The sequence below is a fragment of the Rutilus rutilus genome (genome assembly GCF_951802725.1).
Source record: "Rutilus rutilus genome assembly, chromosome: 13".
Lineage (NCBI taxonomy): Eukaryota > Metazoa > Chordata > Actinopteri > Cypriniformes > Leuciscidae > Rutilus > Rutilus rutilus.
The window spans coordinates 23,206,846-23,228,824 of NC_140218.1; the positions used below are offsets into that span (position 1 = coordinate 23,206,846).

The 21,979-nt window shown below is 36.1% G+C and overlaps 1 protein-coding gene across 1 annotated transcript; it reads right to left on the bottom strand.

Annotated features, from left to right (window-relative positions):
• Positions 1 to 12: 12 nt before the first annotated feature.
• Positions 13 to 21,240, bottom strand: flnbb (filamin B b). Its single transcript, XM_084427449.1, has 43 exons — positions 20,768 to 21,240; positions 19,214 to 19,462; positions 19,005 to 19,102; positions 18,762 to 18,879; positions 16,147 to 16,284; positions 15,929 to 16,055; positions 15,715 to 15,851; positions 14,584 to 14,777; positions 14,325 to 14,438; positions 14,095 to 14,238; positions 13,514 to 13,592; positions 12,480 to 12,589; positions 11,826 to 12,408; positions 11,615 to 11,726; positions 11,373 to 11,530; positions 10,014 to 10,109; positions 9,826 to 9,943; positions 9,526 to 9,716; positions 9,314 to 9,437; positions 8,947 to 9,110; positions 8,730 to 8,853; positions 8,408 to 8,604; positions 8,209 to 8,332; positions 7,970 to 8,124; positions 7,764 to 7,863; positions 7,508 to 7,644; positions 7,303 to 7,426; positions 6,645 to 6,820; positions 6,420 to 6,543; positions 6,236 to 6,299; positions 6,019 to 6,121; positions 5,802 to 5,942; positions 5,530 to 5,658; positions 5,108 to 5,281; positions 4,853 to 5,011; positions 3,898 to 4,101; positions 3,607 to 3,759; positions 2,814 to 2,936; positions 2,461 to 2,727; positions 2,199 to 2,336; positions 995 to 1,108; positions 713 to 901; positions 13 to 605 (listed from the first exon to the last, which is right to left on the bottom strand). Exons 1-43 carry the CDS (start codon positions 21,078 to 21,080, stop codon positions 418 to 420), a joined length of 6,774 nt encoding a protein of 2,257 aa, XP_084283575.1. The 5' UTR covers positions 21,081 to 21,240; the 3' UTR covers positions 13 to 417.
• Between the last annotated feature and the right edge of the window lie 739 nt (positions 21,241 to 21,979).

Consider the following 21,979-nt stretch of genomic DNA (forward strand, 5'->3'; position numbering starts at 1 on the left):
TAAATGTGTACATTACCGTTCAAAGATTTGGGTTCAGTAAGATTCTTCTTTAAAGAAATTAATACTTTTATTGAGAAAGGTCATTAATTTGACTTCTACATTGTCACAAAACAAGAAATGTTTCATGAGCATCAAATCAGCATATCAGAATGATTTCTGACACTGAAGACTGGATTAATGATGATGAAAATTCAGCTTTGCCATCACAGGGTTAAATTATATTTCTAAATTTCTAAAAATACAAAACAGTAATTTAATACTACAATAAAAATAAACACTATCACTTGTTTTTTTACTGTATTTTGTATCAAATGTATGCATCCTTTGAGAGCATAACAGACTTTTCAAAAACAAAAATCCTACCAACCCAAAACTTGAATGGTAGTGTATGTACACACATACACAGATTAATGGATTTCATAGAACACTAATATGAAACGGAGATCCTGGAATATGCTCATCTCCCCATTTCACTGCTAATATGTATTTCCCCCTTTCTTTTACGGCATAGTTGATCCTATACTGATGTCCGCCCATGTGAATGATCGACACCCGCTCGCAGGGGACAGTGGGGCCATGCATGCCGACAAAGAGAAGGTTTTGTCCTACAACACAAATGCAATTGCACTCAAGTAATGAAAAAGAAATGTCTCTCTCAGAACAAAGTGAAACGAGTTACTTGATGTTCTAGCTAATGTCAAGCTGCACTCACCAGCTTTACTGCAGTCCACATAAAAAGTGTTTTTGCGTCCTAGAATGCCCTTACTCAGGCCTGGACCATGGCAGATGACTTTACTAGCGTTAGACAGGAAAACTGGCTCAGCACTGCTGTCAGATGATATGTTTATCTCCATCTCTGACAGAGAGGGTTCCTCGTAACTGTTAAACATCTGATTATGATCTACTGGCAGAATAGAAAGTACTGTCAGACCCTAAACACTCAAATATATCCCATGCAAAATGGAAATTGTCTTCAAAAATTGCTAATTCATACCATCGCCTCTTTGTCCTTGCGTGAGACTCTTATCTGTGGCGGCACTGACAGACACAAGAAAAGGGCTTTCGGAAATATGCTCTTCATTAAACATGACTGAAACCTCATAGTCTCCTGCAGGAAAACACATTCTGTAAATATATCTATAAATAGGCCCTTCTCTTCTTCAGAAATTCATTAACCAGTATGCTGATGGATTATTTTTTCTGCTGTCATTATGACTATGCAGTAAATGTTTCTGTACCTAAAGGCCCATTCACACCAAGAATGATAACTATAAAGATAACTATATTAGCGGCTGTCCATACAAACACATCTACCGCCGGAAAAAAAGGGATTGGAATGTGATTCCAATTATATAATTCCTCTGTGTCCTTATTGTTATAGTTGTGGAGTGGACGTTTCTATTGTTCCTAATGTTGGTAATGAAACAGTTGACGGTAGCCATTGATTTTTATAGCAGAAAAAAAATATGGACGTCAATGGCTACCGTCAACTGTCTGATTTTCAACATTCTTTAAAATATCTTCTTTTGTGTTCAACAGAAGAAATAAATTCATACAGGTTTGGAACAACTTGATGGTGATTAAATGATGACAATTTTCTTTTTTTTCCCTTAATACGTTATCATAATAGTTATCGTCCTTGATTTGAACAGGCCTTAAGTCCTAATATACTGAATAAAATACTATACTTACTTTTTAAAGATGTAAATATTAGATACTTTTTGTCATAGTATAACAAATTTATTTATTTTTAAATAATTTTGAATCATTCCAGATCCCTAATGACATCATTCTCCATAAAGTCACATCATTTCAGGTGAAATGAATAAATAAATAAAAATTTTGATTTAGATTGCAAGTAATTTGCATTGTAAACAGTAGTAGTAGCATTAGACTTGATGAATTCTGTTATATTTTGTGGTACTAGATGCATCTCACTGTAAAACATTTAATTCTCATTCTCAATAAAACGACACAAATCGGTATGATGATGTCAAAACTTCAAAAATGATCAAAACTGACAAGTCATATGGAGGTGTCCTGTTAATTTTTCATTGTGTAAATCAAGTTATACATAATTCAAGTTTAAGTACCTGAGCTTGACCGGATATTTCTGACATATTTTCTATGTCCAGACAATGTCCATAAAATGTTTTGAAACATTACATACAGTATACTTCATAACAGCAATTACCCACCAGGCACTTGTGCCGTGTAGGACACATTGTAATAATCATCCAGCTGATCATCAAAGTGGAGCTTAATCTTTCCAGGACCCTCTACTGAGACAGACAGAGTTCCTGCGCCAGCCTCACGGGACCAAATATTAAAGTCAGCTGCAAAATGAAATCAAAACATACTTTTGATATTACTCACAAGTGAATTAGCCAGCTGTGATGGTACAAAACAAAACACCTCGTGCTAACAAAAGACAGAAAGAGGGAAATATTAGTGGGATACCTGGAACACTTGCCAGAGCTGTCTGAAGGCCTTGTCCCCACACCTGGATCTTTTCACATCCTCCTTGTCCAAATGGGCCGACAGTGTACTGGAGTGGGCAGCCAGGGATTGTCTGGCCTTGGTTGTTAATGATCACATTATAAACTCCCATCTCTTTCGCTAGAAAGCTCACTGCATAGGAGTCACTGCCAGTAGCAACAATAACAGCCTCCCCTAGAGTTCCTGATGGTTCATGCACGTGTGCTGACAGAGTCTCAGTATCAGTACCTGTGATGAAATGATTTACATCATTGGAAAGTTCTTGAGGAGTGAGATATAGTACCTGGATTAGTGTGATGTGCTATTCATCTAACCAGGGATTTTAAAGGCTAAGCTGCATTCACTCCCAATGCTGGCAATAGGAGACGCTTTCTGGTTGTACGTGATGTTCTCTCTCATAAGTCCACGGTCTGTTACCACAGCTGTAAAAGGACTCCCTGGTGAAGAGAAATGTTATTTATTATACTGAAGTGCAAGTAAAAACATTTCTCATCATCAATGTTGAAAACAGTATTTACATTTTTGTGTACATTTTCTTTTCTTTTTGGCAATTTTGGTGTTTATTATGACAGGATAATATCTCTGGCCAGATAATATTACTCTGACCAGAGGAGAACTGGCCCCCCGACTGAGCCTGGTTTCTCTCAAAGTTTTTTTCTTCATTTTGTCACCTGATGGAGATTTGGTTCCTTGCCAATGTCGCCTTTTTCACCTTTGTTGCCATTGGCTTTTGGCTTGCTTTGTTGGGGACATTTAATTTAATATTCAACAATATTATTGATCTGACTGCATTGACACCATAATACGAGAACTGAACTTGATGATGACATCACGGTTTTCAAAATCGGGAATGCCAGGATTCGAATGGCGCTACAGCGCTATATGTCGGCACGCTGCCCACGAGGCTATTTGCGCCGACATTACGTAAAAAATTTTAACAACAAATCAACAAAAACAAAAATGTTGTAACAATGTAAATGTCTTTACTGTCACTTTTGATCAATGTAATGCATCCTTGTTGAATACAATTATTAATTTATTTCATTGCATTATATATAAAAAAATATATAATAATTATTATTATTATAAAGAGGCAGCTCTTCAAACCTGGAATGTGCTCATCTGAAAATTTTATGGAGATTTTGTAGGCCCCAGCCTTGATTGGGTGGTACGATATATTGCAGGTTCCTTGCTCCATCTCTTCACTGTGAACATCTACTTTACTGGGACCTTCAATTACAACCGTTAGCCCACCATATCCTGCAGGTTGCATAAAGTTCAGGAATATTTTTGTAAAACTTGTTTTAGATTACATATAAAGTTTGCACCATCATAACATACAATCCAAATCTCAACATAAACCATAAATCAATTAATTTGGATTATATAGTCTTATACCTGCATCGCAAGTGTCCACCACAAATTCAGACATGCAGAAGGTGTGCCCTGTATGCAAGCCTGGCCCGAAGGCCTTCACCTTGCTGGAATCTCCTATCTCTGCCTGACTGATGGAAAGAGAGATTGGACTGTTGCTCACATGCTCACAGTCTTTCATGATGCTGACCAGATGCTCACCAGCCTCTCTGGGGATGAATGATACACCTGCATAACAAACAAAGTGCACCTCTGATGCAGTTTGACAGTGGTACTAAGGGGTCAGCATGATTTTGCCAAGACATACATGTTTCTGGATCAACATATTTTGTTAATCCAGACATTTGTCTAAAAATTTAGTCCTAACCGTAACCCTATCTCTACCCCTAAAGCTAACCCTACCCATAACTTAAAACCATAGGGAAATGATAGGTGAATAACACTGATGTAGAAACACCTAACCATGGTTGTAAACCTGAACTTGACCCTCAAATCTGATTGGTTGATTTGGAATGTTGATCCAGGAACATGTTGTACTTGGGGAAATCACTTTCACCAGCACTAAGGATGTAGACATGCTTGATGCATTTGATGTGGTCAAATGCTAAAACCTTTGTTTAGGCTCATTAAAGGGTTAGTTCACCCAAAAATGAAATTTCTGAAATTGAAAATGAAATGCAGTGGCGGATTGAAGGTTGAACCACTGTAGTCACATGGACTATTTTACCGATGTCTTTACTACCTTTCTGGGCCTTGAAAGTTGCAATGACTTTGCTGCCTAGGCTGGTTCAGAAACCTCTTGGATTTCATAAAAAATATCCTAATTTGTGTTCCGAAGATGAACAAAGGTCTTACGGGTTTGGAACGACATGAGGGTGACTAATTAATGACAGAAATTTCATTTTTGGGTGATCCAAATGAATGCTAGTCATTTTATTTTTACCAACAGAAGCAGTGTGTACATTAATAGATGGCTCACCGAGATGGCTGTCAGGTTGTGTTTTCAGTAAGCAGGGTACATCGTTGCCTGTGGGTGACATGATGCTGGCAGAGAGCTGGCTAATGTCTTCTTCAGTGATGTTAATGGTGAAGTCAACAGCACTGCCCAGTTTTACCTGTGACCTTCTCACATTTCCATCTATATTGGGTTTATAAAACCATGCATGCATTCATTTAAGATTTGAGCACTATACAGTTATGAATAGTGGTTTGAGGTTTGGTGGGTTTGCCATACCAGTAATTTTAGCCTTGAAAGGGCTGCCTCGGATAGGCATTTCATTATGTTGAACTTGGATCTCATAATCTCCAGGCTCAGTTGGGAGGTAGCTCACAGTACAAGTGCCATCTGCATTGTCCAAGCAGCGCACAGCTGCCTCAGATGGACCCTCGATTGTGATGTCCAGGTCACCTGAACAAATAACAGAAATTACTGTAGGGTCCATAGAGTTTAACAGTTGGGTTCCAAAGTAAAAACTCAATTCATTTTCTCAATAAGGAAATTGATTTTTATTGACAACTTTTAAATCTTTAAAGACAGACAGTAGGAGCTATGAGGCTCTGTACTCTGTAGAAATTGCAATCATGTTACACGTCCCCCTGTGGGTGTACAAAAATGTGCAGAGTCTGTTATTATGGAATCAGAAAACAAATGCTCACTCGAGGCTGAATCCTCCTGACAGATGGTGAACGTTGCCGTCTCATTTGCAATTCCATACATAAGGCCACATCCATAGGCAATCGTGCTGCGATTAGCAGGACTATTTGCATAATACTGCAGTGGAAGTACTGCAGGAAGGAGAAAGAATCATATTTAATCCATAGAGTTGCAATGTCAACAGTAAAACATTTCTATATTTGGTTTGTTGAAGGTCAAAAAGAAGAGGGACAAGTGAAAGTTTCTCATTCCCAGAGGATGTGTGCAGTCTAACCTGGCAGATCATTTCCGGTCGATTTAATAAGTAGTTGGTGAAGACCCTCTTCTGAAGGATCAAACTTTATAATGATGGTACCGTCTTTGTTATCAATCACGTCAGGCTGTGCTGTCTTTCTAGACGGTGTGATCACCTCACCTATGAATGCCATTAAAATAATGATGTGAGGATACGATCATTAAATTGAGCAAGTGAATTCAGAGCAACAGCTCACCTGTAATTTCACCTTCACTTATGTCTGATGGCAGGACTACATCACAGGATATAAACCCTGCTTGATTAATGGCACCAAGAGGAATTACATTTCTGCCCTCAACCTGATGAGAAATAATGAAGATGTTGAAGGCATTCAAGGTATGACGTGTCTCAAGGACTCGAGACATTATTAAATGGATTTAAATTAACCTTGAAGAAACATCACACATTCATACCTTGTTTTGAAAACCTATGTTACCGCTTGAAGCGTGCAAGGAGGATGACTGGTGACTATAATTCCTGTCACAATTAATCAAGGGATAAATGGAGCACAAATTAGTGAATAATGAATTGGATACTGAGAGAGACTGATTAATGCATATGGTTTAGATAGAGACTGGAATGTAATTGCTATTTTACCTTTGAAAATCCTCCTCACTGGGATTTCCGGCTGCCGAGGAGTGAGAGTCTTCAGCAGAGGGTGTGTGTGTTGCTGCATAGGCCCTGTTCTCATTATTTAACACTTCAACCAGATCTCTAGTGCCTAAAGAATCAATACCACAACGAACAAGGTTTCTTTTAAATTCTGCTCAATATTTGATGACTTCCAAACAGATAGATACAGATCTATAATCAGGGCCTCACCATCAGCTTTCAACATGTCAGTCTCTGGGGCCTCATCAGTGTTGCAGCAAGCTTTGAAAGTTTGAGGGACTTGAGCACAGACATCTTCCTTTAATTGTCTACTACAAACCTCAGTTGTATTTATTCCATGCTCATCATCACTAGCAGAGTGAGGCAGGACATGAAACCTCAATGGACTGAAAAACAAATAGTATATGATTGACTTATACGGTCACAAGTGTTATACTTTAAAAAAAATGTTATAATTAATATTTATTTTATCATTAATAATAATAATAATAATAATAATAATAATAATAATGGTTTTGCATTATTATCATTAACATTATCATGAATAATAATAAATGTTTTATCATTAATAATAATAGTTTTGCATTATTATTATTATTATTATTATTATTATCAACATCATCATTAATAATAATTAAAAAAAAATGTTTTACTATATTTATTACAATGTACTATATTTAAATTTAGTAAATGAAACAAAATAAACATTATTGTCATCATCAATAATAATATACATTATTAAAATGTTACCACAATAATAGCATTTACAAAAAGCTAACACATACACATACACATACACATACACATACACATACACATACACATACACATACACATACACATACACATACACATACACTATTCTTACTTGCAATATGAATCATCATCAGCATATTTGACCATTAAAGAATGAAGACCTTCTATGGTGGGAGAATATTTCACAGAGTAAGTCCCATCTGGATTTTCTTTGACCTCAGTCAGTTCAGTCTTTCCTGTAGATATGAAGCTTTGTCAATTACACAGGATACAGCCATAGAAATCTGAAATGCCTTTCAAAAGAAGCTGGTCCTCACCATTAGGGGTGATCATCAGCACACACTCAGGGGGCTTCCCAGATTCACTACAGTTGATTTTGAATGACTGAGGAATTTGAGCACAAATCTTTGGTCCTGTATTTTCAACAGTCAAGTCTGTCTGGAACTCAGAGAGGCTATGAAACAAATAAAGCACCAAATGTTTATGTTTCTCTCTAGAAAGAATAAAATGTATTACAATTTATTGTACATGACAGTACGGCCTAAAATAGACTCATCAAATACACTTTCATACCTTCTAAGAGTCTCTTCACTGGTGTATTTGTGCATCACAGAACTGTTCAAATTTGGTGCACAAGCCATCTTACAAGTTCTGTCCCTGTTGCCCATCACATCTGTGGAGAGTTTGATTGAGCCTCCATGTAAAAAACTCATGTGACTGTCTGATTACACAGCCATGCAAATGGCAAAATGGCAATATATCGAAAACATGGTTCTGACCATTAGCTTTCACCATGGTGACGGTCTCTGGTGCAACACTGTAGCAGTTGGCGGATGTTTGAGGAGCCATAGCATTGACTCTTCCCTCCTGACTCGAAGGTTCCTCTTTATTTAAGACATCTTCATCCCTTCTACCAGAGTGAAACCTGTGCAGACTGAAAGAGCACGATATAAGAACCTGAGGACATGCATGTATTGAGTGGCTTCACACTAACATCTTATTTATCTGCTGCTTTTACCTTCTGAAGGAATCATCATTGGTATATTTGACCATAATTGAGTGAGATCCTTCAACAGAAGGGGAGTACGCCACTAAGTACGTTCCATCTCCATTGTCTTTAGCACTTAATAGCATTATTTTGCCTGCAAAGTGAAATAGTTAGTCAAATTCTATTGTTTAAAATGACAAACAAAACATCCTCTCCATTACATTCTCACCATCAGGTGTAACAACAGCTACAGTCTCTGGCGGCTCTCCGGTGCTACTGCCATCAATTGTGAAGGTCTGAGGAGTGTTTACACACACTTGTTCGTCTAAATCCAATCCAAAAACTGGAGCCCCATTCCTCAAGCCTTGGCCTCCATGATGCTTATATATAGAATCAGGCATAGGCAGCACTCGAAACTCGAAAGGACTGTAAATTAACAACATGCATCAAATTACATGTCAGTTGAAGGTGGATCTGCTGAGTCCCATCTCTATGTGACATGACCTATGCATTTAATCAATATTTCATACCTATAAATGCAATGCTCATACCTGCCAAAAGAAGCATCTTTAGTATATTTAACCATCAAAGAATGAAGTCCTTCCATTGAAGGGGTGTAGTTCACGGTATATGTCCAATCGCCATTATCTCTGACCTCAAATACCTCACTCAAGCCTATTTAATGATGAATAAGATGTGCAACTGTAAGATGTGTAACTGAAATATGACATTAGTAGTTGTGATCTAATATAATATTTAGTGTAATACCATCTGGTGTCATTATCGCAACAAACTGTGGAACTTTTTTTGTGGAGGCGGAGTCGACAGTAAATGTTTGAGGATGCCAGGCACACATTCCTGATGTCAGACCTAGACATGCTACATTAACCTGAGTGGTATCATCTATCGGCAACAGTTGAAAATTGAATTGTCTGTAAAAACAAAAACACAAAAAACAAAACAAAAAAAACAACTATATTTAAATAATAATATAAACAATATTTTCAACAAAGAATTTAAATTTAATTTAAAATAAAAAACAAAAAGATGCTACTTACGTAAACCAAGACACTTGACTTGGAATTAACTTATTTATATGAAATTTAACACATCTGCTATTACAATACATTCTCACCTATTAAAAGTCTCCTCATTAGTGAATTTCACTGTTAATAAATGACAGCCATCCATGGTGGGCAAATAGACAACGCTAGAAGTGCCATCTCCCCCTTTTTTCAGCTCAAGGAACTCCATGGAACCTAAAGTGCAAACATTCACAGCATCTCAGAGATAGAGATTCGTCCAATGATTGCAAATATAAGTGTTTTAATTTGACTTTGTGCTCACCATCAGGTCTCACCACAGCAACAGTCTCAGGTGCTTCTCCACTGCTATTGCAGCCAATCGTAAACATTTGGGAAGTTCTACCACAGATTCTACCTTTAAAACCTGGAACAATCTCTGCCATATTCACAGCATGAGCTGAGGGAAGCTCTCCATCACAGTCACAACTAGGAAGAGCTTGGAACTGGATGGGACTATGATTTAAAAAAAAGTAAAGAATAGTTACTATCCGCTTTTCTAAGGTACTCTGCTTCCAAGACATTCAGATAATTTGCTTTACTTTGCTTTAAAAGATTGTCTAACCTGCTGCTTTTATAAGGACTCTGAGGATCTATGAGAGACTCTCTGTCTTCCATTGATGGAGTTGGACTCATTGTGTAAATCCCATCTCCATTGTATTTGATCTCTGTCATTTCAGTACCTACGACAATTAAAATAATGTGCAGACAATGTCTTGGACATAAAAAAAGCAAAAAATAAAATTGACCTACCATGAGAAACGGTATTTGTAGATAAACAAAGCCCTGACTGCAGACAGACTCCAGAATCTGCAGAAACATCCTCTACTGATGCAATAAATGGACTTCCTGTTGAATACAAATAGCAGTCGTGTAAAACATCATCATTGTTTATTTATATAAACAAAGAAAATTTCAGAGCTATGTCAGCAGCACAGCTACTTTCATTTTGACAAAGTGAATAACTAAAGTCATACAATTATTTAAAAACGATATAAAGACATTTAATATTAATACAAGACAAAAATTCTAAAATACATTCAAGTGACACTTTTGTAAATAGTGTCAGTTAAACCCATCTATGAATAAAAAAAGTAGTTCTTTATGATTTAATGCCATTTCATGGTAAAATCAGTATTTCAATAGAAAAATATAATTATTATTTTATCATTACATTTTATATTATTATTTTATATTATTATTATTATTTTATATTATTATTATTATTATATATTATTATTATTATTTTATATTATTATTATTATTTTATATTATTATTATTATTTATTATTATTATTATCATCATATCATTTCAACATTGTTTTTAAGACAAAATTGTTAAATTATTGCAAACAATCAATACACAAAAACATGCATATATAACAATAACAAAAGTAATAATAACAATTATATAGAATCTGGTACAATTTAATGTACAATAAAAATTCTAAAATTATTCCAGGACAAATCTTTTTAAAAATGTCCATTAATATATTTTCTGAATAAAAACATTGTCTAATATCATTTAAAATGGGCATTCTATTAAAATGTTTACAATCAAGAAATTCTTACACAAAATCACAAACCGGTTTCTCTTCCCCTTTCAATAAATATGAATGAGTGAGTCTTGAGTGACCGATCGGACATCTCGTATAAAACTTGGTCATATCTATTTTCAAAATAATAACAATAACTAACTCCTTGATTTAGTATTGGATTCACGTTATTTATTTTGTTATATATGCATTCATTCCATTCCTTTCGCCATTTACTGTAAATGTACAGATTCAATATGGGTTTAACATCAGATACGGGCATCAATGAATAAAAAAAACATCTATTTTCATTCAAAACAATGCAGTACAGTAAAATATGTTTAACAGTCGTTAGAGTTTGACAATGCAGATGTGATGGTAGTTCTTCACCTTTCAATAAATAATCATGTGTAAATCTTAATTTTGACCTAAACGGCACCTAGTAAAAACAACTTGATCACACCCGTATCTGAAATAAAAATAATAATAAAAATCTTATACTAGGATTTATTTCATATCATTGAAGTAAATAAAATAAAGGGTAAATAACAATTGTTTCTCATAATTTAAAGCTTACCTGGAATGCTTTTCTCTCCAGAGGTAATGGTGATCTTATATTCACCAGGCACTGAAGGAGTATATTCCACATCATACATGCCTTCACCGTTGTCTTCGCATGTCACCTGACACTCAGATGCACCCTCCACTGTTATGCCCAGATCATCAACTGAAGATCTGCTGAGAAAGAGAAACATTATGGATCAAATGTGGTTGTATATTTTTTTTTACCTAATTACCTAAAATTAACGACTACCTCACCTGGCATTTACACTAAACATATTAGGACGTCCAGTGAGGCCCTTTCGGAGACCCAAACCATTTGCAACAACTTGACATGTGTCAGTTTCCCTTTCACCAACCACAATGCCTCCTGAAAAGACAGAATGGATGAGAAGACAAACTAATAACAAAAACACAATCCGAATGCAAACTATTTGTCAAGTCACAAACATTAGGATTCTTCTTTTACCTTGCCTGCTCACTTTTACATGGCTTTTGTAGACCTTTGGACCCACAATAACTTTAGCGGGGAAGTTGGGCACCACCTTTCCTCCATATTTCAGAAGCAGCGTATATACGCCTCCAGTTAGAGGCACATAAACAGCCGTGTAGGTGCCATCTTCATTCTCCTTCACTTCAGTTTGGACAATGACTCCTGAGTCAGAGACAGCCTGCACAGATAGATCTCCAGATCCTGCCATTGCACAGTCTATATTTACAATGCAAGGTTCTCCGACTTTCCCCTGTAGCAGACCAGGACCTGTTACCAAAACTTTAGATGGGTCAACCGGTTTCTGTATATCAGCCTGGAATGGAGAGCCAGTTATGTGAGAGTTGTCGAAAAGGACATTTATTTTGTACATTCCATGCTCTGTGGGGAGGTAAAACACTGTACAAGTGCCATCTTGATTGTCCAGACATTTTAGTGTAACTTCACAGGGTCCTTCCACTCTTATGGCAAGTCGTCCACTGCCTGCGCTGCTTGTGTCAATGATAAACTCTGCCTGTTCTCCAAGAACACCTTCTTTTAGGCCTGGACCACGAGCCCTTACCTGAAGAAACGAACAACATCTGAATGTACTGTTCTTTCAGGTTAATTCACAGAATTTGTACTACTCAATACCTTTGTGGCGTCACCCGGGTTGTTTGACGGGCTGATTACGTTCATAACAAGTTCTCCATGACCACCATGGACATTGCCTGGAAAGTCTTCATCGAGGTCCGTCTCTTCATCTTCACACAATCAGATAACATATAATCAAAAATGTCTAGGACATGAATAACACTATTTTCAGAATTAAAGTTGCTTGTAATAATGTTTTAATAATGTTAGTTTTAACTGGAATAGTTCAAAACAAAAATTCAATCATTATTTACTCACCCTCATGTCATTCCAAACAGAAAAAACACATTCACTTCCGATGTTTTCCACATGTGATCACATGGATTTCACATGGGAACTGCTCCAAAACCTTCTTTATTTTTTTTGTATATCGAAATGTAAGTAATCTCTTAAATCAAATATGGCACTTATGATGCAGTTAGGTCTAACAAATGTCTTTGGTTGCTCCCAATTGTGAATTGTTTAAATGCATGTTATAACCCAACAGGTAAATATGTAAAGTAAACTGATCAATCTGACTAAAAAGCTCAATTCATATGGATTAGTTTTAAAATCTCTTCTAGCGGTCAATGGAGAGACAGAAAGCGCTAAAATGTCATCAAAAAGATCTTCATTTGTGTTCCGAAGATAAATGAAAGTCTTACGGGTTTGGAACGACATGAGAGTGAGTAATTAATGAAAGAATTTTCATTTTTCGGTGAACTATCCCTTTAAAAACATCAATGTATCAATTATAGTTATTTTAACTACATATTCACAAAGAATTTTAAAAATACCTATTTATCTGTCAATTTGAGCTGTCATTTACATCATTTATGAATTGATTCCTTAATTTTTTTATATATATTTTTTAATAATAATTATTTAACTGTCACACCTAGTCATTCATTCACTGTGCTGTATGAAAAAGTACTGTGTGAAGATTCCTCAAACATTTTCCTTTTGCATTCCACTGAAAAAAATACCACCATAAAGTCTGGAATAAGATGATGATGAGTACATGATTTTTGGAAGAACTGTTCCTTTAAACTTACCAGAGTAATACATTTCTGATCCATCTGGTTTAAACCAGACTGGGCTACATGGTGTAATCTTAATCCTGCGAGGTGTCACCTGAAACAGTAATGACACAGCGTCACATTTCATACAAAATCTTACAGCATCACAATCATAGGCGTCCAAAGCACTGAAGATTATATTTTAATGCTCATAGGCTCATTTCTTAATGTATGTTTTTTCACATGTGATTTCAGTAAGCATAGTTTCATTCCCTCTTGACAGAGGGAATGCCAGTACAAATAGACTAATAAACATCCTATTACATTCCCGCGAGCTCTGGCTGCTGCGCGAAGCAGCTGTACATCATCACTAGACAGCTTTAAAGCCATTGTGAGATGAAATGGAATTTCAATAAGGCAACAGATGCTGGAACATGAACGCAACATGATGGAAAACAAATTGGGAAAATTATTTCTCTACCTTCATCAGAACATGTAAATGAAATGCATTAGAACGAGCATTAGATGTTCACATATTGCAAAAATCCCATTCCCTACACATTGAAATCTAAAGATCATATTTACTGCTGTCTATTAAGATCAATATATGCACTCACAATGAAAGGACTGCCAGGAACCATGACTCCACCCCAAGACACAGCAATGGTATGTTTGGAGAGAGATGAAGGGATGTAGGAGCAGACAAAGACACCAGACTGTTCAGAGGCAACACTAACATCTACACAATCTCCATCTGCTCTCTGTGAAGAAGTCAAACCACTCTGAAAATTAAAAGTGCTTTTAATTTGAATAAAAATACATAAATATTTCATTGCAGTATTAGTACCTGAGCATAAACTCTAAGTTCTCCTTCACCAGCTTGCCTGGTATCTACAGTGAACTGGGTTTGGAGGTTTACTACGCACCCAGTTTGGGAAACACCTGGTCCTTCTACTTTCACCTGAAACCCATCATGCATAACTTATGAAATAATTTCACATCTAATGAAAATATGTCCTTAAAATAAAATGGATCTCCCTGAAAAGAGAAAGGGCTCTCACACTGAACACATGTCGACATAAACAGATTAATAGGAGATAATTTACCTTTTCTGGCTGGAAGTCTTTTCTTTTATGTCTGATGGAAGCCATGAAGGGACTGTCCTGGATTTCTTCATCATCACACATTACGTGTACAGCATACTCACCGGCCTCAGTCGGCCAGAACCGCACAAGGCAGGAGCCATCATTTTGGTCATCACATGTGATCTTTGCCTCAGATGGACCTTCAATGGCAAAACCTTGGAAAGATAATTGGTGAAAAGTGATTCAATTATAAAATATAATAATAAATTAAAGGAATACTCCATCTTTTTTTGAAATAGGGCTTATTCACCTTCTTTCCTACATTTAGATAGGTGGGCAAATGCATTTTTGTCTCAGTGCATGGATTGTTTTAGTTTGACAAGGTCGGCAATAGCTTAGCTTAGCTTAATGAATGGAATCCTTTGTTGCCAGCTAGCATGTCCTGAGTAAAAGTGATAAAAAAAAATGTAAAAAACAAACAAACACCTAATTACTTCTTGTGGCCTGCATATTCACAACGAGTACAAATAGCGATGCAGATTAACACTAGGCGATTTCCTAGGCAGATATTGACTTGGGACTATATTAGGGGGAAGCACAGGCGAAGCACTGCTACTTGGGCGCAGAGATATCACGCAACACATGAAATCCCACGACTTCCGTCAACATACCAGCATGAATAGTAGCTGGCTATTTTTCCTACAGTACATGAATGGCGATGAACATGGCTGATTTTATGAGAGTAAATCATAAATCATTTATGAGAGTAAATTAAAAAAAGTAAATCACTTAGGACTCAGGACATGCTAGCTGGCAACAAAGGATTCCATTCATTAAGCTAAGCTAAGCTCGCGCCGACCCTGTCAAACTAAAACAGTCCAATTCACTGAGACAAAAATGCATTTGCCCACCTATCTAAATGTAGGAAAGAAAGTGAATAAGCCCTATTTCAAAAAACGGTGGAGTGTTCCTTTAACAATTTAATATGTATATAATGTGATAATATGTTTAAGGTGTATAGTACATTTACATTTCATAGCTATACCATGTTTTAGTAATACAATAAAATAAATGCATAAAAATACATAAAATTGCTTAGCTATACCATTTTTTTAAATACGCAATACATTTTCTACATTAACATCCACTCACCCAGCATGCCAGAGTCCACACCAACAGATTCCACAAAGAAATCTGCTGACAAGCCCACAGTCCCTCCCTCTAGTCCTGGTCCCCATGCTCGAATCTTCTGTGGACCAGCTTCTGAACCAACATGGACTTTAAATGGACTGTAATAGAGAAACATTAACATTTTATTTCAATAATATGCTTTTCTGTGTTGAACTTGTGTAAAAAAAGAGCAAACCTCTTGGCAATGTGCCGACCAACCCAGGTTATGTCCACTGTGTGATCTCCTTTAGCAGTGGGTGTATATTCAAAGGTATATACACCTTCAAGTGCATCCTTCTGTCTGACAGACACTGCTTTGCCACCTGACAGAAAGGGGAGACATTTAATTTAGACCACAAAGGGGTTACATAATTGTGTACCTTTATATAGATTGTGGGGAGTTTATGGACTCACTGGGGTCTCTAATAAGGACCTCCAGATTACCAGGCCCAGCTTTGCAGGTGTCCACTTTAAAGTCGGCCAGCTGACCTACTCTCATGCCTTTGGACTGCAATCCCCGTCCTGTGGCACGACAGGCTTTGGGTTTTGGCACTAAAATAAAAATAAAATAATTGAAAATTGAAAATAATTTTTTTTAAAGGTGATACATGAGAGGGTGATACAAAAGGTTATCAAGGTTGTACACTTTATGAAAATAACTGGATTTGATTTAAATCAGCATCAAGGTACTGACTGTAGGTTTGACGACGCAGTTGCTGCTTATATTGAGACCAACAACAGCACTAATGCATGTGTGATATTGCTTTTTTTACAACAGTTCAATAAAGTTAATATTGAGTGACTTACATTTTAGACACAATATTTCTAATATTGTTTTGCTCCACCAACGAAAAAACAGTCGCAACAAAGCCAAATCAGAATTTCGAATGATAACTGGGCCATTTTACAGAATTGGTGCAAACTGTTGTCCGACAACCAAAAAACACATTTAAAAAGCATTTAAGTATTCAAATTTTAGATGTTTACTAAGATCCTTCTAGTATCTATTAAATCCCACAATAATATTTAAAATATAAGTAAGCTTAATATATATAAAATCATCATTATTGGGTACTTTCAACTGGGAGGTGGCTGTCCCGAACCCTAACCCCTAAATTTCAACTTGTGAAAACGATACTGAAATATTTTTCATTTTTTTCTATTGTTTTTAAAAATTTCTTTTTGATTTCTTTTAAAAAGTAAAGTAAATTTTTTTTACTTTCCCTCATTTTCATGTCACTACCAAAACAGTGTGTGTGTGTTTTAGTCCATTGGCTGAGACTGATTTTAACCACACCCCTACATTTCTGATAAGGAAATATTCTTGTGTGCCTCTCTCATATCCTCTCTTTCATTATAGATAGGTACCATAATTTTGAGGGAAATGTGTTCAAAAGTCTGAAAATCTGTGTGTAACTAAGGGACGTCACTACCAAACACCTTTTTTTTTCTGCAATAAAGCAAACTAGTTTGGGTGTAATTCGATAAAATTTAGATATGTGTGTACAACTGTTCAGAACTGTGCTAGGTAACCATGTGCTGGCTATCATCTTTGAACTAGGCTCAAAAGTATCTTAAATTGTCACTACCGAAACAGTCACTACCGAAACATGTGGTGAAGGTTTGGTTGTAACATCATGTTTTTTTTTTGTGTGTGTTATTCGATAAAATTTAGTTTTTGTGTGTACAACTCTTTAGAACTGTGCTAGGTAACATTGTGCTGGCTATCATCTTTGAACTAGGCTCAAAAGTATCTTAAATTGTCACTACCGAAACGGTCATGACCGAAACATGCCATCATTGTTTTGGTAGTGAAAAAGAGAACACATAATCATTTATTTGGGGGAAATAAACAACATTTTTGTACAGTTCTTAGTATGTTTTAGTAGTGTTTTAGTATGCGAGTTAAAATTCTGTAATGTGGTCGCTACCAAAACATTACTGTCACTACAGAAAATGTTCACGAACGAAACATGCATGTTTTGTCTAAAATAAAGTATACTGAATTATCAACTAAGATGCTATTATAGTGTTTGGTTTAATGTATATTCAAACTAACGAATCCTTAACTTTGAAATCAGTATGATTAACTTAATGCCTTTTACAAAGAGAAGATTGGGTTCAAAATACAACAAATCTTATAAATTACACTTGGATTATTGTTAAAATTGTAATTGTTATTGATTTACCTGTGAAAACTTTTTTTTTTTAAATAGCAAAAAATATATTTACAAGGTAGATGTAAACAAAATATTAATAGGTCAATATAAGCTTTCTTATAAAATTATTTGTTATTGTGTTTCAGTGGTGACAAATTTGGGGAGAGGAAAAATATTCCAAAACTTTCTGAAAATACAATATTATAATTATCTGCACAATAGAAATGTGTACCTTGGATATTATACAATTAGCATACATACAAAATTTGTGGAAAAAGACATCTTTTTTTCCAAGATGTTTCCAACTCTGACTTTGAAACAATTCTGTAGAATGGCCCAACTATAACAATAACTATATTAGCATCCACACCAATGGACAATAACATTCGGTTGCACTGCACTTGTTTGAGCTCTTTAAAGTTGGGTGGATTATTATTGGCTGTTCATCAACTGATGAACAATTTCATCCAAAATATTGTTTCCCTGTGTTGTTATTGTTATGGCTGTGGTGTGGACTTCCAAATTCTCATAGAATTAAAACAATGATCAAAATGTAGTTTATATCACCATTGATGTGAATGGGGCTTTAAACATTATGCATTTGAACTGAAGTAGTGGCGTTCATTCTTGAATGAATAAGTGTTTTCGAACAAATCCTTTAAATGAATGATTTAAAGATTCACTTAAAAAGACAGTAAATTGTCACCTACTGGCATATCAATGCAACCTGCAGAAAGTCTTCTAGTCAACAAAATGTTTTAATAAAAAAGTTCTCATCAAATTATCATCATGATCATCTTTTATCTAATTTTCGTTATAATCGAGGACATCAAAAAAACGTAACAGCAGGGGTTTTATAAAGGGCCAAACCTTTCTTTGGCTTGAGTGGGGCTCCAGGTTTCAGTCTGGCTTTGGGGAAAAGTGAGAGGTATGTCATCACTGACTGCTCATCCACAGCTGGATCAAGAATCTCCTCTGGGGCAATGAGCTTAATACATTTAATAAAACAAAATAATAATAAAAAAATAAAAAAAGTTAATTGAGGACAACAGAATCCCTAAGGAGGTTATCAAAATGTATGTACACCGAGTAGTCTATTCTGGTTGAACTCACCTGGGGAACTCCAAGCCAGTCATCTGCTTGCTGCATGGCTTCTTTAGTGTTACTCACCCGATGCACTGCATCCCAGCTCTCCCAGTCAGGACACAAGCCTGTGGAAGCACAAACAATCATTTGTTAAGATTAAAACCTCTTTAAAAATGCTTTTTCCCCTTTCAACACATGGGGAGTTTAAAGAAGACTATTTAAGAAACGTTTTATACCTGGTGCCAGTCCATCCACTAATGCACCAAGAGCCTTGCCATCCTGCCAGTCCTGGCTGAAGTTAGTGATTGGCAGTTCAGGGACTTTGTTTTGGATCCATCCCAGAAGCCTTATCTCTGGAGTCAGTTTGGAGACAGAATCGTTTGCCTCATCCTCCCACGCCAGGGTGGAGATGGAGTAATGCTGAATCAAGGTCCAAACTAGACCCAGGATCAGCTTCAAATTCCCATCCACTATGGCCTTACTGTCTGTATGGAGACAGTGAAGGTGTGTGTCTATTTTGTTCCTTCAAGATGGAGACCTTCTCTTGGTAACATAAATTAAATAACTTTTGTAAGTTAGCCATTACATTCAAATAAGAGAGTTCAACTGGGAACATTGTTCTGGTCCAGCTCACAGCTAATTGACTGAAGTCTCATCTCTAATTTGACACTAAAACTCTTTGACCCAAGGCCTTCCCTCCCTAATTAGGGAAGGGGCCACAGGAATTCATAGGAAAAACATGTTTTAGTGTCAGTGTGGGAGCAGCAATTCAGTTGTATTACGTCCTTCTGAAGAAATGCTAATGCTTTTCAGACAACAGGCAAAGAATTTACATCTTGACTTTGCTGCTGACCTTCTTGACAAATGAAACTGTTATACAGATAAGAGTTTAATTTGAGTTTATCATTTTAAATAGGTTTTATTTTTATGCTTTAATTTATTCTTATTTTAGCTTTAGTTTGAGTCATTTTTGTATGTCATTATTAGACTTATTTTATTTAATTTAGTTGCTAAATCAACAATTCTAATTTAAGTTCTTCATCTAATATTTATTTTATTTCAGATTTATTTAAATTAACCAAAAACAATTTGAACAGTTTTAGTCAACCATAACAACCCTTAATCACATCATAAATGATGAAGGAAATTTAAAAATGTTGAATGTTTTAAGCAATACTTTACTGTAACCAATAAATACCTGATCTTAACCGATATGGTTTAATAGCCTCGGCTTCCGTCAGCCAGAAACATTGTTAATAGCATAAAGAATAGCATATTTAGTGTAATTAGAGGTGAATTATGGTTTGTTCATTCTAATTACTACATGATTTTAATTTAAGGGGAGTATAAGGTGATAATTTCACCTTATCCATGTTTATCTGTGCTATAAGCACACATTTTTTACTCGTATACATATATACATACACATATATTATTATATTATATTATATTATATTATATTATATATATGTAGCTATACCAAATTCAATACAATGGCCACTGTGCCAATAGAGTTTCTGCTTATATAAAACAAACTTGATCATAAGTCTTTCATAACATTCCAACTTATCTTTATTCTTATTTAATTGGTCTTGAACTGTAAATATTTCCTACTTGACATACCTCACATTAAAACAGCAGATTGCTTTATTACGAACTTTCTCAACAATATTCAGAAACAAGATCTTTAAAATGTTGTTCAAGTGCCTTGAAAATATCTCAAGAAGACTAATACTGCAGATCTTTGCAAATGCCTTCGTTCGAAAGAGTTCAGGCAGGTTGTAACTTACCTATAGACACCAACTTAACCTTTTCATGATCCAAAAACTCCAGAGCCACCGAAACGTTGTCTAGCTTGAGCTGTCTGAAGGTGGGTCGCGTGTGGTACTTTCTAAACATCCTCTTATGGCTCAGGACCTCCAGCAGCGAGATAAGGACAAGGCCATCGCTCAGATCAAACTTAAGATCGCTGATCTGCAGCTCCACAGACCTCAGGTGTTCATTGCACCAGCGTGTGAAGGTGTTCTTCTGTATCTTTTTCCACGGGGCATCATCTGCCAGGTTGATTGCAGCTGCAGTAACACTATCTTTAAAGTCACCCATCGTTCCCTCTGATCAGTGTGGAGTCAGAAACCTTTTATACCAAACTAAGAAGCAGCATGAAGCTTTCATGTAGCTTTGCTGGAGGTGGGAGTGCCTTACAACCCCTCATTCTGGTCCATAATTATTATCATACAGCACCTCTGAGAGCTGTTTTTACTCTGACATTAACCGTGTCATCATGCCGCAGCCCTGCATCGTGAAAAGGAATAATAAAAACAGATTCTAGTTACATCAGTGCTTGAAGAATGCATTTACTCGGAAGACAGAGGTCAGAAACAGGATCCTCAGGCCTGGGGAATTCAGCTAATTCCCACCTGCAGCCAGATGAAGGTCTGACATCACTGTTGCTGATAACCTTATCGCTGGTGACGTTACACTTCATTTACTCCAGAATAAACTGAGCGTATTATTGCCAGAGCTCTTTAGATCGGGGCACGTCCTCATATTTCCCATGCGGCATTGAGGAGGGATGACTCATTGGGGCGGACTGCATTACACCATGGAAGCGTGTGCCTTTGGCTGCAGGTTTATGATAAAAAATTGGTTATAAGGCCATCATTTAGTGGGGGTGCGTTTATGTGCCCAGGGTGTTTTTTTGTGTGTGTGTGTGTGCTTGAAATCGTAACACTTTACATTAAGGTTCATAGGTATCCATTTCACAATTTGATTTGATTCTGATTCACAAGCTCTTAATTTGATTAATTTCAGTTATGAATGTCCACGTTGTTTACATACTCTTACACAAAGTAATATAAGACTAGAATTGGTTGTGCTGTATGTTTTTGATTCACTAAAAAGAACTGCCACATAAGAGACATTTGTTTGTGAATTAGACTACAATGGTCAAATTGTATATTGCAAGGTCAACTGAATCAAAAAGTATATAAAGCTTTATATGA

What these genes read in the sequence shown, in the direction of transcription:
- flnbb (XM_084427449.1), bottom strand. Translation starts at nt 21,080, where the DNA reads ATGGGTGACTTTAAAGATAGTGTTACTGCAGCTGCAATCAACCTGGCA. An exon ending in ATCAGAAATGTATTACTCTG is followed by an intron (nt 12,590 to 13,513) that starts GTAAGTTTAAAG and finishes GATTGTGTGAAG; the next exon opens with ATGAAGAGACGGACCTCGAT. An exon ending in CACCATGGTGAAAGCTAATG is followed by an intron (nt 7,864 to 7,969) that starts GTCAGAACCATG and finishes AACTCTCCACAG; the next exon opens with ATGTGATGGGCAACAGGGAC.